Source organism: Xyrauchen texanus, chromosome 32, assembly GCF_025860055.1.
Source record: "Xyrauchen texanus isolate HMW12.3.18 chromosome 32, RBS_HiC_50CHRs, whole genome shotgun sequence".
Lineage (NCBI taxonomy): Eukaryota > Metazoa > Chordata > Actinopteri > Cypriniformes > Catostomidae > Xyrauchen > Xyrauchen texanus.
Window position 1 is genome coordinate 38,278,614 of NC_068307.1, and position 22,284 is coordinate 38,300,897.

Genomic DNA, 22,284 nt, shown 5'->3' on the forward strand with positions numbered 1-22,284 from the left:
GAGAAATGGCGGGTCCTTTACACTTATCCACAGGTAAAGATGTTACCCATTCACAGCAGTGGGCATTTACACTGAAATCTTCAAGAACACATGTCCCAAAAAACGTGTGTTTAAAACTGGATAGAAAATGACAAATTATTCCTAAATTATGACTACTTTTAATGAAAAAAATCACACTAACATTATAAGTGGACCTCAAGGAATATTATAAAATAAAATAAAAAGCAAATTCATGACACCTTTAAGACCTTATGAAACAGTTAGACCTCTTAGATCTTCTTGTCATTAACTGTTGGATGTTCCAAGATCCAGATACAAAATAAAACGTAATAGAGCTTTTGTACTGAAGGCCCCGTGATTATGGAACAGCCTGCCTTGGCATATTATATCTACTGAATTTGTGACCATTTTAAGTCTTGTTTAAAAACTCATTTTTATAGTCTTGTTTTTATTACTATGTGACTGTGTTGGGTATTACTGTATGTGTTTTTGATTACATTTTTTGTGAAGCACCTTGTGCTTAATTGCTAAAAGGTGCTATAAAATTATTATTAATTATTATTGTGAATATAATGAGTTTAATTTGTTATATTACTAGATTAGTCATTAAGTTTAAATATTTGGTCCATGTGCAGCACAGTTCAAATTGTTTATTCATTAGGTTAAACAAAAAAGTGACTAATTCATGATGTTAACACTCATAAAGTTTTTATTATGGCACACAAATTCATTTCAATTACTGTGGCAGCACAATATATAGTTTATATACCGTACAGTGACTTTAGAAAGTATTCACACACAGGTATTCAGTATTTTGTCCCTGTTATATCACTGAATTCTAAATCAGTGAAATATTTTTTCTCATTCAACAACACATTCAACACATTTTAAGAGGAAAAATGTATCCAATACTATTTTTAATGCTGATTTCATCTACTAATTTTGATAAATTTGAAATAATGGGAGTTAATACTTTCTGAAGGCACTACATATTTATTATGTATACAATATTCCATATGGCATTGATTCCTGCCAACTAACAACATGTACACAATCTACCATCTGAAACAGTTATATTTGAGCAAATAATGATACCTTTGTTTGTAATCCATTTTATACCAGTATTAGAGTTATACATTTTCTTTATCAAGTTTCACACGGAATAACCGTACACTTTGCAAAGCAATATGAAAGCAACCACAGGTAAATACATAAGGTGTGTAAATCATTTAAATGGCACCATTTTATTATAATAAAGGAATCCCCAGATAAATGTGTAGTCTACAAGAATGAAATGATATGGCTAATATTTAACAGATTTTTAAAGGATTGTATAGCGATAGCCAGTGTGTTTTTTGGACAGAGTGTTCACTATTTTGATTGTTATATCTGACAGCCTCAGAGAGGTTATAATACATTGACATCAGTAGTTAATTGTGTTAGTCATAAAGTACGGGTCAGTATTCAATATTACACTACGTAACACTATTTCTATCTTTTTGTTCACTCTTATTCTTTCTTTCAAGCAACCTTTGTTTCTTACAGTGTCTTTCACATCAAATACAAAAATATATTTGTATTGACAATAGCAAATGTCAGTAAATATTAGTTGTCTGCAGACAGTAGGGTGTACAAAGTTCTTAATTTTTTATTCTTAATTATTCTTTCATTTTTACTCATATAGGCTTTTAACATATTACATCGCTGCATAAATGTAAAGTTTGAAAAGTTTCAAAGTTGCTACCACCTTCCATTGTATTGAAAAAAATGGGAAAGAACTACAACATCTTTTGAGTTCCACACAAGAAAGAAAGTTATAGTGGTTTGGAACAACATAAGGGTGAGTAAATTACAAAAGCATTTTAAATTTTTGAGTGAACTTTTCCTTTAATGTCATACTATTAGCAGGTTGTAAAAATAATTAAAAAAAAAACAAGTATTTTGTATCCTGCAGTCCATACCCCCGCAAGTTCAGTAATTGCGCCATGCAAATTATGTTCAGCACAGATTTTGTGGATGTTTATGCTATTAACTGATTTGCATAATTCCTTAAGTAAATCAGGTGCTATAACAATGCAAACAGTGCGTGCAAATAAATTAATATCAGCAGATGCAATTCATTCTTAGTTAATTTCCTCAAAGAAAATGATCTTTGTGTAAACTTGATAACATGGGATATGAGAAAAAATGCAAGTTTTTCAAGAGTGTGTAGCAGATAAAAGTAGTGTTGTTGTTTTTTGTGTAAAGTGTACTGTGCAATAATTCCAGCTCTTTTTTAATCAAACATTTGTAGTCAGAAGAACCGCCTTACCAACATTTGATAAAGAATTGAAAAATACTCTTTAAACCAAGACTAGTGAATGTAAAAGCACACACACTAGCCTACAGGTGAAGTGTGTTATTTCTGCACCATCAGCCACACCAAATGGAATTGCTTATTTCCCCCTCATCTGTAAAACAGGTATTCCCACCCCAAACTTCCACCATTTGTTGAGCCAAAAAGTTGACATGTCAGGCCGCTCAAACAAACAGAGCAATGTTTTGCCTCAGTCCACTGAGATAGGAGGAAGTATTTTAACATTGGAAAAAAAAAAAACACACTTCACCTTTAAAGAGTGAAAAACACACACAAGCAAATGCAAACACAGGAAATGGACAAACGTCTCATCCATAATTATAGGTGAAGTTGTAAGTACTGGGTTCCTTGGGCACAGGGGGCGGTGCTTCAGGGATCGTAATGTTTTCCAGATCAAGGAGGCGGAGCTTCATTTCCATGCTCATTAATGTGTTGAGGTCACTTCGTGTGAGGTCACTCCCCAACTCCTTTCCCAATAGAGCAGAGAGCCCGTCCATCCAGATGCAATACTGCTCAACAATAAACAAACATAAACATAAAAAAACACACAGTACAACAGAACATGTTCAGTACATGGGTCTGATTCTTTACAGCTTTGCAGGTTTTTAATGTGTTAAGACATTATAAACATAGTGGAATCTCAGCAGTACAGAAGACTGAACACATTTGTGATTAATAATTAAACACATTTCAGTGTGTTTTTGAATCTGACCTCATATTTGTTGGGTGCCACAAAGTTGAGCGCTTCATCTGGATCATAGAGGATGGAGAAAGCCAACTCCAACACTTCCTAAAAACAAATTATTCAAGAGATATTTACAGACATTTCTATATATAAAGCATTTCCAATTAGAGTATTATGAAGCAATCTGTATGATTGTTGACTTTTATGTTCTAACATACATTTTAAAGCTGAAGTATGTAATTTCTGCGACACTTGTGCCACTAAAAGGAACAGCAAACACAAACAGTGTTTTCCAAACAGTTTTCTGTATATGACCCTTTTCTTCTGTTGATCAATCAGAAAGGTAGTCCCACCCCAAACTCATGCCATTGGTCGAGTAACGTTGTTGGGTGGGGTTTAAACAGGCAACTCCAAACAAACAAAGACATTTTTATAGTGCCACAGAGATTACAGTTTTCAAGTAAATTAATCACAGAATGGTTAACTATTAGTTAAATAGTCTCTGCATATTAAGCTGGGATAGAAGAAAATATTTTAACACTGAAATTTATATTGTTGTTCTTGGCAAAAAACATAAAAACATTAAAAATAGGATAGTTCACCCAAAAATGAAAATTCTGTCATGATTACTTGACCATATGCTGTTCCAACAGCTGTGAAACACAAAAGGAGATGTTAGGCTGAATGTTAGTTCCAGTTACCATTCACTTTCATTTATTTCTTATTTTATACAATGAAAGTGAATGGTAACTGAGACTAACATAATCTTGTTAGTTCCACGGATGAAAGAAAGTCATAAGGTTTTGCAAAAAAGTAAGTGAGTAATTGATAAAGGAATTTTCATTTTAGGGTCAACTATTTATTCCTTTAAGAGTGGGGTTACCCCTTTAATAAGTCAATGCACTTCAGTTTAAAGTTCAAAATTAACAGACGAAATCCATAACAGTATTATTAGACAGGTCGCACATCTTGCTGAATAATGTGCACAACTGACAGAAACGTAGGAAATAAATGAAAAAATATTTATTTGTGGCCATTTGAGTCTTTGAGGCTTGTTTTGTGTAAAGGATAACAGAAAAAGCACTTGTAGGCATGGCCGCATTAACAACAGGGCTAGGCGGGGCTAAAGCCCCGGGGCCCGAGCAAGGAGGGGGCCCGTGATTGGCTGTGGAGCAGATTGACTACTACTAGCCATCTGATTGCCAAAGCCTTACCACGCCCCCCACAAATTAGCCCTGTTATTCAGTGGCGCTTTGCTGTATATTCGTAGGCCTATCAGATGATGGCTGCCTGCGCCTTATTAGAATATACGCGTCAACCAATCAATCGCCGCCTCCACTCTTCACTTCATTCTAGACTATTCTTAAATTTGTCAGTCACGCATTATCTTCGTCGCATAGCTAAAAATGTCATATTTTAAAAAAACATGTGCGAGTGGGGCTCAAAAAAGAAAAGTTTTAAAAGCTAAACAGCAGAGGAAACATGAGCTGCTCAGTAAAGTCCCCAAGCTATCGGGTTATTTTACTAAAGCTGATGATCACAGAGAAGTTGTGGAACAGCAAGTGGGCCGGGCACATGTTGGAGCAGATAAAGACACAGGGTCGACATCGACCCCACCAATTTTCGGTAAGTTTGATTATTAACTTGATGGACGTTATATTACTTTTTGTGTTTGATCAAACTCTATATTCGCCTAAAGGGCGGTAGAAATATGTCAATTTTGCTGCGCCATCATGATGTAAGTTTATAATTTAAACGCGTTTTTAAGCATTGTGGTTTAGATACAAATTATTTTAAACTGCTCAGGCACATTAAGCAGCGGGAGAAAATTCATTTTGTAAATGCTCGTTTTAAAACCATGGTGAACTTGAGACGGTTTTGCACAGCACACTTGAGTTCCGACCCTGAGGTCTTAAAGTGACAGAAGCTGCTAATAAAGCTGCTGTCGCCATTTGTGTCAATAATGTTAATCAAACATCAGAAAGAAAGTAATTTACTGCCCTTGACTGAATCACTTTTGTAAAATAAATAAGAATGAATTTTGAATTTATAGTGAAAACTATGTATTGTATATTTGATTACTTTATACAGTATAATATTATTCAGTGCTTTAAGTTTTTCAAGTAGGTCGATTTCTTATGTGCCTTTGTTCTATTGTTATTTGTGACTCTTGTCATCAGGGGGGGCCCTGCAGTAACTCATAGCCCCGGGGCCCAGTGAGCTCTTAATGCGGACCTGCTTGTAGGGATTTTCATGTTTTCTCAGGAATAGGCTATTTAAACACTGCCAATATAAAGATGCAAAAAACTCACATAGACAGAAAATATGAGCAATTAATCTGGAAAATAACCAAACTATCCTATCTGCAAAGATCTCTGTTCTCTACGAGGTATGTGTTTATTCTTTATATTTCTTTACAAACATATATTTCAAATTGTTGTGTTTATAGGCCCTACTTAAAATATGTAGTTGTTTTAATTTGTATTGACTTTGCACACATTCTGGCCAACTTTAAGTTTTCATTAATTTTGTTGCTCTAAATAAACATTTACCCTGTTACGTGGGTAGTTGAAATTGCATTTCAAGCATTGTCAGCATTGTCCTATACTTTTAAACTATTTTAAACAACATTTTCTTATTTTTTGTAACTTTAATGTGTAACATTTATGGCTGTATTTGTTAACATTAGTATACTTCATTAGATAACATGAACTTACAATGAACAATACTTAATAATCTTGGTTAATATTCATTTCTACATACAGTTGAAGTCAGAAGTTAACATACACTTATGTTGAAGTCATTAAAACTCACTTTTTAACCACTCCACAGATTTCATATTAGCAAACTATAGTTTTGGCAAGTCGTTTAGGACATCTACTTTGTGCATGACACAAGTAATTTTCCCAACAATTGTTTACAGACAGATTGTTTCACTATATCACAATTCCAGTGGGTCAGAAGTTTACATTCACTAAGTTAACTGTGCCTTTAAGGAGCTTGGAAAATTCCAGAAAATTATGTTGAGCCTTTAGGCAATTAGCTTCTGATAGGCTAAATTGCTAAATGGATTCAATTGGAGGTGTACCTGTGGATGTATTTTAAGGCCTACCTTCAAACTCAGTGCCTCTTTGCTTGACACCATGGGAAAATCAAACGAAATCAGCCAAGACCTCAGAAAAAATATTGTGGCCCTCCACATGCCTGGCTCATCCTTGAGAGCAATTTCCAAATGCCATGAAGGCACTACGTTCATGTGTCAAACAATAGTACGTGAGTGTAAACACCATGGGACCTAACAGCCATCATACCGCTCAGGAATTCTATCTACAAGAGTTGAAAGTAGCGTGGTGCGAAAAGTGCAAATCAATCCCAGAACAACAGCAAAGGACCTTGTGAAGATTCTGGAGGAAACCGGAAGTATCTATCCATATATCCATAGTAAAAACGAGTCCTATATCAACATAACCTGAAAGGCTGCTCAGCAAGGAAGAAGCCAATGCTCCAAAACTGCCAAAAAAAGCCTTGTAAGTGCACATGAGAGAAAGATCTTACTTTTTTGGAGAAATTTCCTCTGATGAAACAAAAACAAAATTGACCATTGTTATGTTTGGAGGAAAAAGGGTGAGGCTAGTCAGCCGGAGAACACCATCCTAGCTGTGAAGCTTGGGGGTGGAAGCATCATGTTGTGAAGGTGTTTTGCTGCAGGAGGGACTGGTGCACTTCACAAAATAGATGGCATCATGAGGAAGGAAAATTATGTGGATATATTGAAGCAACATCTCAAGACATAAAGCTTGGTCGCAAATGGGTCTTCCAAATGGACAATGACCCCAAACATACCTCCAAAGTTATGGAAAAATGGCTTAAGGACAACAAAGTCAAGGTATTGGGGTGGCCATCACAAAGCCCTGACCTCAATCTGATCGAAAATTTGTGGGCAGAACTGAAAAAGCGTGCACGAGCAATTGAATATATTAGAAATATGTAAATTGGAGGGAGCTGGTCATCTGATCAATCTGAAGGATTCATGAGATTCGGCCTAACCCTTAAGAGAAATCTTCTGTATCATCAAAACAAGGAACACACAGTTGTAATAAAATGAGTTTTATTTACAAACAGATAAACAAGAATAACTAACAAAAACAACAAAATGGTACTAATATGGTAAAGATAAAATAAAAATAAATAGGTAAATCATGTGCATAGGATGGAAAGATGCAAGTGGTTGAATTGGATGTAGCAATGGCAAAGTATGACTATTATCTTATGAAAGATAATTTTCTGTTTCTCTGTTAATTAATAAGGTGAAAACCTTATTCCTAATTAAAAAAATAATGTAAAGATTATTTGTAAAACATTTCATACACAGGTTATGCAATCAAAAGAACATTAGAAAATCATAAACTGATAGTATACACTAATGCCAAGGTCTCTGGAAATAGGTTTAGTAATGATATTTACATTCTCCTTGATTGATTGATGAGTTTGGTAACAGCGGTGTCTTCCACTGGGGCTCAGGGCCACACTACAGTGGGGAAGGAGCTGGATTTCATTTTAACAGCCTTGGACATGGAGCTGAGGAATGCTGAACTCCTGGAAGGACCAAGAGGTTTCTTGCAATCTGGAACACACAGATATACTTCCCTTGTGTCGGTGCATGATTCATCATCTAGAATACGCAGATGCATGTTACTTGAAGAGAGGGTTTGCTTGCAAGTGATAAACCATGTCGCTGTAGTTAGCTCTCTGGTGTAGGGATTCCAAAATTGGCGTTGCAATAGTCTCTTGTAGTGAGACTTGGTATTTGGTCGATCTTCTTGGATGGAGACAAAGAACATTGGATGATCGGTTATCCTCTCTCTCATGGAGTGAGACATAGCATGTTGGTTGGTTTGTATTCTGTTACATCTCCTACCACTCAGGCCAGAGATTCAGAATGTTGCTTCTCTCTCGTAGAGTGAAACCTGTTATCCTGTTAGTGTCTTCTTCTGAGACTCAGGACAAAGGTGTTTTATAAGTGTGCCCTATTAATGACCCTCCGGACAGGGACTCAGGACGTTGATTATTATTCTGTTATTGCTCCCAAACTCAAACAGCCAGGAACTCAGAACAAAGGTGTGTTCATCCAGAGGATAGTTTTATACCTTCCTGATGAGGAGATTTCAGTTTGGCGCTTCTTGTTATGATTGGCTGCTGAGATTGGAGGGGGCCCAAACAGTGTGGCTCACCCTCCCTTCTCTGAGTGGAACATTTGTAACCGACCGCCTGGAGCGGTCAGGGCCGCGGTCAGGGGCGCAGGAGTCAGTCCGGGGGCTCCCCAGCCTGAGAGAATGAGGGAGGAATGTGGCAGGGCGGAGCCGGGTCGTGATCATACACACCCGGTCCCATATTAGGCTAATCAAGCCTCTGAGGTTTAAAGGTCGACTGCAGAGGATCGTGCGGGAGAGAGAGATCATTAGCGGACATGTACGTCGTGTGTGTATGTGTCTTCTTTTGAGTTTATCATTAAAACTATTATTTATATCGTCAAGCTGGTTCTCGCCTCCTCCTTTCCATTGATCCCTTTACAGTAAGTTAATGCTGCTTGGAGAGGTCTTGAAGATATTTATGGCCCTTCTCACCTATTACTATCCTATATATATATATATATATATATATATATATATATATATATATATATATATATATATATATATATATATATCATAGCATAAAACTGCACTTGAACAGATCCAACATTATGTAAGTAAATTCATTGAAAACCTGACCGCTCTAGACTCAAGAATTTGAAACAAGAATTTGTTGTGCGCCACGGTCACCGACGCTTTCTGCCTGTCAATCATTTTGTGCGTTCTCCTAGTGTTTTTAGTGTTCATAGTGTAATCACAGTGAACTGTTGAGGCATAATGCCATTTTTATGCCAACAGATGACAGTTGTGTGCGCTATTATGCTGCTGTTGTTTTTAACAATAGATTCTGATCTCAATAAAGCTCATTTGGGATCTTTGAAGTGCAGGGTTTTGGAATGAGGGGGCATGGCTAATTCAACAACTCAGTCTCATGGAAGTAGATCGCTTACAAACTATAATAGTGTGATGGTGAATATGTTGTTTTTATTTACCTTGTTTTGTTTGAGCGCACTCTTCTCTTTCATGTGAGGACAGTCTTTCCCAGTCAATACTGCTTTAATGTCAGACACTGAAACTGTGGGAGAATGACAATTAGTCATTGCGCAAATACATGTGGATAGTGGTTTTATATTCATATGGATGCTCTCACTTTTATCTGTGAGCAGTTCAAAAGGAACTTCGCCCTGTGGAGACTCATCCAGATCACCATAATGCAGAACTTTATGATTCAAAGACAGACGACAGAACCAAAACTTCTCTGTTAGAAAAAAAACAAATGAAATCATTATTACACACTATAAGCACTAAAAAATAAAAGTACAATTAAAATCTTTTTAATGCTCTCATTGGCAGATATGAGGTTAGATATTATCATAATATCATTGGCAGATATTTGGTTTAGTCACCTTGTCTTCGTCTGTTGGCGAGTTTGCGGAAACAGCTTCCTTCACACAGACGATTCAGTCGCTGTTGTTTGATGAGCTCTACAATCTCTGGCTGAATACGATCACGCAGCTCACTAACAAACAAGACATAATCACGTGTTACTAAAGACATCAATTACAGAGTGGGGGCCACAAGTCTTAGACCACATTGAAAATCTAGGATTTTCTGCCATTTAAAACTGGATATAAACAGTTTCATGATTTGGAGAAATTTAAAACAAACAAAAGTTCTGACATAAAAATCATTGGTATAGATGAAGGTAGTGTGGAACTTTTTATGATTGTTCATCAAAGATTCCATTAAGTGGAAATTTTTGGGGTCCAAGCACGTGAAGTGAAAATAATTACATTTGACACAATCAATACTGTAGATGCTATTTTGTCAAATTTCAACTGCTTTTATCAGAACTGCACAATTCGGATTTTCGTACGTTACAGCACCCCTATCATCGGAAATTAATACAATTAGGCATGTGACCTCAGTCCATGTTCAGTCCATATGTAGTAAGTTTTGTTAAGTTTGGATATTGCCCTCGCAAGATATAGACCAATTATTCATTATGAGCCACACCAACATATTTGAACTTTTTAACTCTTTTTAAATATTCTTTGAACAACATTTGTCTCTAGATGATGCATACAAAATTACATGCAAATCAGACAAACAGGTTCAAAAAATTATGTAAAAAAAATAAAATGGTAAACCACATGACCATATGATTTATTTATTCTAGCCTGTATGGAGCTATTAGCAAAAACGTGAATTAGCTTATTTTTTTCTTTACAATATTTTTGTCTTATTTGATAAACATAATACAGACCAGGGATAATATAATGGAAATTTAGATTTTTATGTAAAACTAAATTACAAGAAAGTAAAAAACAAACAAACAAAAAACACTGTAAATAAAATTGGTTTTAATAATAAGCATAACCAAAAAAATTATTAACTAACATTTCCATACAGCTACATATACAAATATAATATGCCCCCTTTAACCTCTTCATACACAAATTCTTACTGTACTGATGTGATCCCCCGCTTGAGTTATTTATCACGCACTGTATTTTTAAAAATGTCATCTTACACAGAAGACGTACTGGAGGACAGATTGTATATTATCAAACATAAAGTATGATATATATAATGATTAATTATGAGAGATTAATTATGCGAATGCGATTACTGGTATTTGCGGCAATGTTGATTACGTTGCAAGCATGGGATTCTTAGTTTGTCAAGCATAGATGGCTCTAAAAGCTAGCCTTTCCACTTGTTGCCCCAGAAGTGGTAAGAAGGAGTGATGGATGAAAAAGGAGAAGGCTTAAGGGAACAACTAGTTTATAGATGAAATTTCTTTAAAATCACACCGCAAGCAACCACACTTCCAAGTTCTTTTGAGCAGCAGATTTCAATGGTGGACATGGGCAGTACAACAGTTTTTTATATTTTAAACATAATATAATGTTATACTGTTTGTCAATGTTAATAAATGTTATTATAAAGGGATATCTATGGTATACAGTGAAGAAATTATGTAGGTTATTTCTGAATTATAGGAAAAATTTAGATTCAATAGGCCTGAATGTCTATGTCGGACATATAACAGGCTGATGAATACACATCCTTACATACTTAATACACTTCCAAAGCCTGAGCAATGTGGCATATGAAAATGAAAACTACCATCAGACTTGCAATATACAGTATGTCTTAAACGGCCGTCCGTGCGTTCATGAGAGAGTCGAGTTCCAGCGTATGACGTAGGCGTAGTGTAAGCTCCAGTGAGAAGTGACGAACGTGGAAGTGCAGAGGATAGAGGAAGCCAGTGAACACAATTGGACGGCTGTTACCGGAAGCCAGTGATTATAGTTTATAAAGTTATAAATATGGATATTTTTATTACAAAAACAAATTGCTTCAATTCAGAAGGCCTTAATTAACCCCCTTGCAGCAGGCTTAAGTGAAAGTTTTTCTAGTTAGACCTACCATGGGTTTTGTTCATATAAGATCATCATTAGATAATTTTTTAACCTCATTTATGTTACTGTGATTGCACTCTGGAAATTAAAAACAGTCGCGTGGGGCCATGCGAATGTCAGACGTGTGAACTGCGAGCTCAACGCACTTTGTTAGTTTTAATACTTTTTATGTCATAAACCCGTGAGATTCGATACAATCATATTTTTGACTGTTCTAGGAAGATAATATGTCAAAGAATTAAAAATCCTCGGGCTCTGGAGACATTAACAGACACTTATGTTGAACATGTCGGCACTGCTGGCAAAGGTCATTGCTGACTTGGAGGATCTTGATGTAATACGTTGATAGATCACTACCATGGAGACGAAATTCACAGAGATGGGTACAAGAGTGTCAGATGTTGAGAAACAGATCGATTATCTGGAGTCATCGGAGAGAGAATTAGCTGCTAATCCACTAGCGACCGAGATAGACTTGGAGGGTGTCTGGGAAAAGTTGGAAGACTTAGAGAATCGTAGCCGGCGAAACAATGTCTGAATTGTTGGAATTCCTGAAGACGAAGAAGGTGGAGATATGGTGAAATATCTGGATGGGCTCTTCCTGAGTCTCCTCAACATAACATGCCATAAGCTGGAAATCGAGCGAGCTCACAGAGTCCCGATTAATTCTGGTGACATTTCTGAGATCATCCAATAAAGATCTCGTGTTATGCGAGACGAGGAGTAAAGGAAGGCTTCCTTGGAAGAACCACAACATTTTCTTGTTCCCAGACTTTGCTAATTCAGCAAGAGAGAAATGTGATTGATTCAAGGAATGCCAGAAACTCTTAGATCATGGAAAGTCGCTTTTGAACTGATGTTCCCGGCCAAATTTAGAATACAGTAGATACTCAGGATGATGCAAAATATTGACATGCCCACAGAAAGCGATGTCCTTCTTAAAGTCAATGGAGTGATATTTTGTGTAATATTGTGTGATATTTTATATGCAGCCGAGTGGGCTTGACTCATTGAACATTCACTTGACTGTCGAAGGAAACTGTGCACCTTTTTTTTTGTTCTTTTAGTGCTGGTTCTGCCTAGCGGCTGCAGTTTGTTTTGTGGAGGAACACACCTTCGGAGCAGTTATGTGGATGAATCTACGTGTTCTTTGTACTTATGCCTCCTTTGGCTGGATATTGTTTTATAGATTATTTTCTGTGGTGTAATTCTGTCTCATAAAATTTGTATAGAAGCACCGGACTCTTTGCAATCCGATGGCAAATTTTCACATTGTCTCTCATAGGCGTGCATGGACTGTTTTAGTTTAGAAGGATGGATGGACGCCAGTATGTGTAAGTTTTTTCTTTTTTCTGTGTTTTTTGTTCGGCGGGAAGTTCGGGGTTTGATTGTTGCACTAATGTTGGAATGCGGTCGTGATAACTTCATATTATAATAATGTGAATGGGTTGGGGCACCCCATAAAAAGAAGGAAGGTTATTTATTTTCTTAAGCATAAGAAATATGATATAGGGTTTCTTCAAGAAAATCTTTCTTCTTCAAGAAAATCTTTCCCTGCATGAAGCTGAAAAATTTGGGAAGATATGTGGTGGACATGTTTTCTTTAGTACTGGCTCCAGAAAGAGCAGGGGAGTCATTACATAAGTAAGCATCTACAATTCAAATGTCTCAAACAGATTAAAGATAAATTAGGAAGAGTCATTATTGTTTTAGCAGAAATTCAGGGGCAAAGGTTGATTTTGGCTAATATTTACACACCAACGCTGATGATCAGGGCTTTTTTATAGATCTTGAAGGGATGTTGCAAGCCGCTGACACCACTCATGATATAATATAGGGAGGAGACTTTAATCTTTTGATGGACTCAGTCCTAGGACAATTGATGCTTCACAGGATGTGTACAAATCTTGGTCTTACAGATTTTTGGTCCCTCATTTCATCTGTTGTTGATTGTTCAATTATAAACATTTTAGTCTCAGATCACACCCCGGTGAGTTTAGAGGTGTTGCCACAAACAGAGAAAAAGAAATCATATAGTTGTCGCTTTAATGTATCCTTTTTCAAAATCCTGAATGTCAACAAATGCTAAAGGCTGAAATCAGTGTCTGTATGGAGACTAACTGGTCCTCAGTATCCTCAGTGGACATGGCTAGGGAGGCACTTAAGGCAGTTCTTAGGGGTCGGATCTTAAAGTATGCCTCATACATAAAAAAATCGAAAGCACGAGAACTTGTGGAATTGGAAGAGAATATCAGAAGTGCAGCTAAAGTGCCAAATATCGTCTGATAGCCTCAGAGAATTGATCTGATTGAAATACAAATGTAATACTATTTTGTTACAGAAGGTGGAGTTTTGGATAAAAGGGGCAAGACCGTCATTTTGAGTCTGGGGACAAATCGGGGAAGCTTTTGTCTTAATATATAAAGAAGAGAGAGTCTTTTTCTACCATCCCCACAGTGAAATCTGCTTTTACCTCAGCCATTGATATTAATAATGCTTTTAAAGAATTCTATATTGAGCTCTATAATTCCACAACTTCGTCTACTGATGAAGACATCAGAAACTTTGTGGAACCATTAGAACTCCCTAAATTGACGAATGAACAAATAAATTCTCTTGATTCTGAGATAACCTAGGAGGAGCATGGTGAGGTAATTACGGCCTTGCCTACGGCCAAGGCCAGATGGGTTTGCCGCTGAATTTTTTAGATCTTATGCTACAGAACTGGCTCCACTTTTGCTAGAGGTTTATACAGAATCATTAAAGAATGGAAAGCTTCCACCAACCAGGACACAATCCAGATCAGTTTGATTCTTAAAAAGGACAAAGGAAAAAGACAAAGTGTTACCGTCTAATTTCTATGATCCAACTAGACGTAAAATATTGTAAATAATCTTAGCCAACCGATTAAGTTATGACATCTCTTATACATATAGATCAGGTGGGGTTTATCTGGTTCCGCAGCTCTTCTGATAACATTAGGTGTCTCGTCAATATTATGTGGTCAGTGGGGAATGAGCAGACTCCAGTCACGGCCATTGCACTTGATGCTGAAAAGGCATTTGATAAGGTAGAATGGGATTATCTTTTTAAGATTTTTAAAATATACAAGTTTGGTAATACTTTTATTGGATGGATTAAGTTACTTTATAGACACCCGGTAGCGGCGGTACAAACAAATTGATTAATTTCAGATTGTAAGTGTATTAAGGGAAAGGAGGCGAGAACCGGCTTGGCAATATAAATAATAGTTTAATAATAGTTTAAACTGAACCAAAAACACACAAACATAAACACACAGAGCAGCTGCCTGTAATTCTCTCTCTCTCTCTCTCTCTCTCTCTCTCTCTCGAACTGTCGTCACCGGCCACCTTTATCCTTCGGGCACCCCCATCAGGCCCTCCTCCGCTCTACACAGATTCATTTTCTTTTCTAGGTTCTCAGGATACGGAGTCAGTTGGTCGAAATCTGAAGCTTTGGCTCTGACAGCGTACTGCCCTGTAACGGTTTTCCAGCCAGGTGCCTTCCAGTGGCCCAAACAGGGCATTAAGTATTTGGCCATTTTATTCCCAGCAAATTTGTCTGATTTAGTTAGAGTTAATGTTGACTCCTTAATTAAAGGATTTCGATCAATGTGGTCATTACATTTATCTATGATCGGGAAGGTTAATGTTATTCAATTTTATTCCAAAAATTAACTACCTGTTACAATCGCTCCCTGTACATGTCCCCCAGTCTTATTTCAAGCAATTTGATAGCATAGGTAAGTCCTACATTTTGAATGGTAAATGTCCCACATTACATTTTAATAAGTTACATAGGCCGACTGACAAATGTGGGCTAGGTCTACCCAAGATTTTGTTTTATTATTGTGCATTCGGTCTCAGACATTTGGCTCATTGGGCACTTCCAACTGAGAGAGTCCCTCCCTGGATTTGATTTGAACAGGAAGTTATTGCCCCTATTTATCCATTGCAAACCCTTTCTATCAAACTAATCGGCGAAGGCAAGTTACACACCATTATCTTGCATTTGCACTCTGTATGGACAAAAGTGTCCAGAGTGATTAATTCGGACATTTAATTAAATGTTGCCTCAAGCAAATGGCTGAGCCCTAAATTATATATGAATAGGTCCTTTTTCTGCTGGTCGGAGTGGAATGTGAGGTGGGTTACTACACTCCGTTACCTATATAAGAGTGGAGTGTTGAGATCTTTTGAAAATTTGGTTAAACATTTTGGGATTCCCAGATCTCAGTTCTATAGGTGTTTACAGCAGCAGCACCTACTCTATTGTTTTTGGGAGTAGCACATACCCCCTAAAGCAGCAGATACTCTGGGAGAGGTGATTACTGCTTTTGGAAAAGGTCATGATGCATCAGTGTATTACTCCCTGCTAATTCAGAGTCTGGGGGTCAGAGCTTTAACCTCTATCAAGAGATTATAGGAGAAAGACTTGAACTTGGTTTTTAAGAAGGGAGTGTGGGCTAGGAATCTAAAAAAAACAAAGTCTGCATCTAGAGATGCACTGGTGCACCTTATGCAATTCAAGATTTTACATAGATTCTATTGGACCCCTAAAGACTGCATATTCTTGGTCTAAAAGACACACCCACCTGCTGGCGATGACAAACAGAAGATGGAGACAGCAATAGTGGGGGTTAAATGTGATTCAGTTTATATATGTTGTGTTTTTTTCTTTGTGAAATGCTTATGAAACAATAAAAATGTTAACTGGAAAGAAAAAAGGGTGGACAATTAAGGCCCATCTAACAATAAGATTCTATAAGGGCTTTAGTGATCATCACTTATGGGAGGAATTCCTATAGCTCCAACTACTGATGCAGCATCAAGAGACTGACTTGATAGGGATTTAAGACATTTTTAATAAAATATGTAATCTTTTCTAAGGCTAGGCAGGAAGTCATCCTATATCACCATGGAAAAATGTCAGCACTTTCTTCTTTTTTTCCCATGATCAGGAAATTACATGTTTAGACTTAAACAAATAATTAACAAAAAGTCTTCAAATTTGTAGACTGTAAAGTCCTCTGGGTAAATGTTCAAAGTGCCCAATTTTGGTGAAAGAGATATCTCCAAAACAGCGTATCCTTGTACATTTCCACGTACAAAAAAATTATTTCCCTTCACTTGTTTACATTTATAGCATACATCAGGAATATTAGGGTTGAGGTGATGTAACTTGATTGGAGTGTATTGTCTACTTAACAGTTTATATTGGAGAAATGTATGGGGGGTGCTCACTACCTGGGTTTGAACTTTTAAACAAGCTGTTTGCCAATGTTCCTCAGGTATATTCTCCTGTCCCTCAATGCCTGAAGTCTACAATAAAATTATTCTTTGGACTTAACCACAAACTGTTAGTATAAGACAGACACGTGACCTCTTCCATTCAAAAAGTAAAAGAAGGGGTTCAACCAAACTGTGGCCTTGTGTTGTGTGTATAAAGCTATCTAACTTCAAATATTTAAAAAAATAAAATGTTATGGATTCAAAATGTTGTCCTAATTTCTTCATTAGACATAAATTCCCTCTTATTGTAGAGGTCAGACCAGAGATTGGGACTTGAGTTAATGACTCAAACTTGAGAGTTGCACTCAAGTCGCATTTTAATAGACTTAGATGATTTAATAGACTTGACTCGACTCAATTATATTTCCCTTAACTATCAATTTCATAAAGGAAGAATCTGTGTTTTATTTGTATGGTTTTATTACATCTGCGTCACACATTTCCCCATGTCTCATGATAGATAGGACCCTTATCGTAGAATTTAATGACGTATTTTGGCGAAAACCCAGAAATGTGATAAGAATCCCATGAAACATGGCATGACCCTTCATGCCATATGCTCAGAATTGGCTTTACTAATCTATTGTCCTCAAAAGCAGGAACTTCAGAGAGAAATCGACTACATGCAAAGAATGTTGGAACACAATTAAAGATACCGGAATGACAACATTAAACTTTGTGGATATGTTCTGAGATGTCTGATCAAATTTGTTTACATGATTGTCAACCAGAAGTTGGGTTGAAATAAAACAATTGAAACCCAGTGCTTCATTTTATTAATCTTTTCTTAATAATATGCCTAAGTGGCTTCTCTTTATCTCTCTCAGACAGCTTGTCCCATATTTTAGCATCCCGCAATCAGCACACAGTGGACTTAAAACAGCTAGCAACTTTTTGTCAAAATTATACCTAATTATATTGCCTTGCATTGCATTACGTATGTCATATTACATTTCATGTGTGCTCGTTCTGAGCCTTGACAAACTGACCATGAAAAAAAACGGTGGCATCTTCTATTACAAAAGACCAGTACAGGTTACAGTTATTCAAGTCAGTGAAATCAAAAAAAAAATTTTTTATTAAACTTCTTGGTTTATTAAATATATTCAATATAGAATGACATGTTTTTTGCAGGATCAGAGAGTACAGTAAAAACAAAGATAGAGCAGCCAGTGTCAGCTCAAGACAGAGCAGCATTGACTGTTACCTTAGTCAAAGAAATTGTACAGTTTTACAGTACAGGCACACACATCCCAGGCAAAAATGAGTTGATCATTAAGGGCCTCATCATTTCATGCAATCTTCCCCTAACTTTGGTAGAGAATCCAAGCTTTTGGAGATGTATGTTAGTTGTGGAATATTGCATGATTTTATACATTACACTGCTGACACATTCTTGGCTGATTAGATAATCACATGAATATATAGATGTACAGGTGTACCTAATAAAGTGGCCGTGGACCTAATAATTGGTGTAAAGTGTGAAAGTTGTGTTAATCCTCCCAAATATAGCAAAACCATGCTATTGTACTTCTGGTATAGGGATTTTTAGTTCAATTAACTATCTGCTGAGTACAGATATACACTCAGAGGGGTTGATATGGCAGGGCCTCTATTCAAAGCCAAGCTGGAGAATGATCCTGCTTAAAATAAACCAAAGCCAATCTAATTTGAGCTGCCCAGTTGTACCAAACAAAATTGGCATGTTTAACCCCCCTCTATCATAAGGTAAGTAAAGTAAGGAAAGACTTGGGCACTTAATGTTCCAAATAAAATTTGTGAAGATTTTTTTCATCAGGGGAAAAAAAAGGACGATGCAGGAGAGATATGGACAGATTGTAAAAGATATACAAATTTGTGTAAATCTGACATTTTTAGGATATTAATACGACCAATTAAGAAAAAAGGCAGCTTTGTCCACCTGTTCAGATGCTTAATTTCAGTGTTTGTTAGCAGGCTTTAATTATCTGGACATTGAGAGTGATTTTACTCCCAAGATAAGTAAAACTCTTTTGAAATTGCAAATTGTGTCTAAACAGGCTGTCAAACCTCAAGCATATCCTCTTTATGGAGAAACAGCAAAAAAGACTTATTAGGGGTCCAAGCACTGAAGGTGCAGGAATCCTATTGCATTTGTTAGGATTTTCTTATTATTAGGGGACCAAGCTTTGAAGGTGCTGCAACCCTAATGTATTTCTACAGATTTTCATTTTATCCTTATTACTCTTTGTCTGCCTAAAATGACTAATTGTCAGAAAGATATCGTAGAAGTCGTAGATATCCCAAATTTGGCAGGGTGGTCCCAAATGCTCACCACTACACAGACATATGCACACACCTCCATCTGACTCTAGGTAGCACTATAATTAGCACTTTTACAATCTCGATAATAACTCCAGAACCGTAAGTGCTAGAATAATTTTTCTTAAATAAATGTTCCCTCTGGTTCATTGAGTCAAGCCCTAAAAAACGTATATCTATAAAATGTTCTGCCATTTAGAATTTTGGAAAAACATACTTTTACAAACTCCTCCTAGGCCATTAGTCCAATTCACAAGAAATTATGTATACATCACCTATATACCCTTCTGACAAAACATTCTGCCTATAGGGGACGCTACAACTAAAAACTGTCATAACTACACAGTCGTTGGGTTGACTGATATAAAATTAAATATGCACCTTCTTCGGTTCAAGTGCTACAATATCTTTAAATTACCGATTCAACAAATCAACAAAAATGGTCGCCAGCAGCCATCAAATTTCAGAACATAATAACTTGAGTTGTAAATGGCTGATGGTCATGAAACTTACTACACGGTGTCCTAACCAGACATAACACAACGCAACGACATGCGATAAAAGTTACCCAGCATTCTATTTTTAAATGGTTTCTATTTCTGCAATGTTACGCTGGGCAGGACAGTCAACAAATGGGCCTAAAATGATTATTTTAACTGTATATTACAGCCAGCATCTCACTAGCCGGTTCAGAATAACTTGATTTTGGCTGAGGCTGCCACAAACCTACCAATGTTGTGCTTGAGGTCTCGAACTTAACAAAACTTAAGACACATAGACAACAGAACATTCTTAGGTCATTTGCAAAATTACATCAATTTATGTTGCTATGGGGTGCAATAACTTAAGAAAAATCTATATGTTCAATGCTGCTTAAAGCAATAAAAATTTGACACCAAAACAAATGTGTTCTCACAGCATCCACAGGACCTATTCTGTCAAATCTGGTTAATTTAGTCATGCTCACCAGGAAAGTGTGATGACATGATGACACGTGCCTAATTTCACCAATTTCTGTTGTCAGCAACACATCAAAATTATTACTTAATTTAGCAGTGTGAAGGGCAGATGCAGTATTTTGTACCAATTTTATCCACTACAGGGGGCAATAAGATGAGAAATAATTGAGTGTTTACAAAACCTTCAAAGATTTGTGTAATATGTTAATATGTGCATAAATGATAACAAAAATAATCAATATCTAGCAACAACCATTCATTGTGAATAAAAAACAAATCCGAAAAATTTGTACTAGCTGCTATATTCATCTAATTTGCCAGATGCACTCCAGTAATCAAAAGCACTACATTCTGATGACCAAATAGTCTGTATGAGCCATAGACCTTATTCACAGTAGCATTATAGTTGATGGGAATGAAAACGAGGCTGAGATATAGACTTACAGTCCTTTCAACTGCATGCGATGTACAAAGGTCTTAGATCACATTTAATATTCACAACTTGTGCTTTGTGGAGTTTGTGGTCTACTTTTTTTTTACATATCATTTTTTTTGGAAAGATGCTTTTTTTTTCAATGCTCCGTCCACAGAATGACCCAAAACACTTTAAACATAGTGATGGGAAGAATGGTTATTTTCTGCAAATCAGACCTTTCAGCCAGTGTCTTTCAATGAACCAGTTCAAAAGACAGATTCTTTAACATCACTGCATTAAGACGTTACTGGTAATGCTATTAACCCAGGGCCGTGGAATACATGCTGAAACACATTCAAATAAAGCCAAATTTAAACACATATTGCTGATTATTACACTTTATTCAATTAAGTTATAATAATAAGGTTGTTTATTTTCATCAGTTTCATTCAGTGATCCTGCACCTCGAATACAACTTACAACTATTGATTACATCTTTGATGATTTTCCTATTAAATAAGTTTTTCACCTAAAGCACCCACTACATAAACTAATGTACAAGCATTGATGAACATGTCTAAAGCATATAAAGTGAATAAACACATCTTAATTAACACAACACAGACACAAGCAGCACACAAGCAGTGTTAGTGAATGATGACCCTTTTCTGGTCAAAACACCTGTCAGACAAAGAGCACTTTGAGCTTGTTAGGAGAGGCCCAGTTCAATTCAAAGATATACTTTTCCCAGAAAACAACGATGGCCGTCGAACCAACACAGCCTGGGAGTTGCTGTCTCTGGAATTAAAACATTGGAAGGAAGTTTTGAGAGATTTGGTTGCAATGTTCAGTCATTTGTCAGAATGCAATCTTGCCTTTCCTGGCAATTAAAATTTTCTCCGAAATATTTAATTAATGCTTCAGTTTGACCCTGTCATGCGTGAGCATCTGCGGAGAATACAGGCCAAAGAGTTAAATGACACTTATCTCAGTAAACACATTCAAAATTAGCTCATTGCCATTTTGACATAAATTCCAAAGGATGCATTGTAGAGAGAGTCAGGAAAGCCAAATACTTCTCCATCATCATGGACTGCAATCCAGAGCATAACACCACTGACAGTTGCTCCTAGTGACTCACAATAAATTGTGAGACCTCAAAAGGTGTTTCCATTCATGAGCATTGGTTTTCTTAATGTAGTTATGTGTGAGTGAAATAAACATTTGACAGTCAAAAACTTGACTATTCACTTTGGACACTTGGAGAACTATAAGAACAACAATAGTAAGTGGCTCACAGGCTGGACAGTGCAGATTCAATTTGCACAGGACTAGTATAACCAGAAGTTATTTTAAAATTGGCTGTAATCTTTACTGGCAAGGAAGTGCGCAGTTCGTAAAAAGTTCATAAAAATGGACTTCCGGTTAGCCCTATCCGTCTCAGGTCTTATTTTCTTCTTTAATCTGAGCGATTTTACTGCTTAACTGGGGTGATAATGGCTTCTGAAAACAAGACAAGTGCGGGCACACAAGTGATTCTAAAATCGTACACTAGCAGACGTAAAAAAACTCCGGCCAAAGACCCATTGGAAGACCAATCGGATCCGGCTGTGTTATTGGCGCTAAAGCAGCACAAAGTTTTCTCATGTGAAATTAAGCAGATGAAGGAGATGTTCGAGACCTCTATTTCAGCCAT

General features: G+C 36.6%; 1 protein-coding gene across 4 annotated transcripts in view; it reads right to left on the reverse strand.

Moving 5' to 3' along the window:
* Positions 1 to 701: 701 nt before the first annotated feature.
* elmo2 (engulfment and cell motility 2) overlaps positions 702 to 22,284 on the reverse strand; it is a 131,296-nt gene continuing 109,713 nt past the window's right edge. For all 4 annotated transcript variants that reach the window (XM_052100929.1, XM_052100928.1, XM_052100927.1 and 1 more), the window contains 5 exons: positions 9,580 to 9,692; positions 9,324 to 9,431; positions 9,166 to 9,248; positions 3,069 to 3,146; positions 702 to 2,865 (listed from right to left, as the gene is read on the reverse strand). In XM_052100929.1, coding sequence (XP_051956889.1) covers positions 2,665 to 2,865; positions 3,069 to 3,146; positions 9,166 to 9,248; positions 9,324 to 9,431; positions 9,580 to 9,692 — 583 coding nt within the window. In that variant the 3' untranslated portion in view covers positions 702 to 2,664. The remainder of the gene's footprint in view (positions 2,866 to 3,068; positions 3,147 to 9,165; positions 9,249 to 9,323; positions 9,432 to 9,579; positions 9,693 to 22,284) is intronic.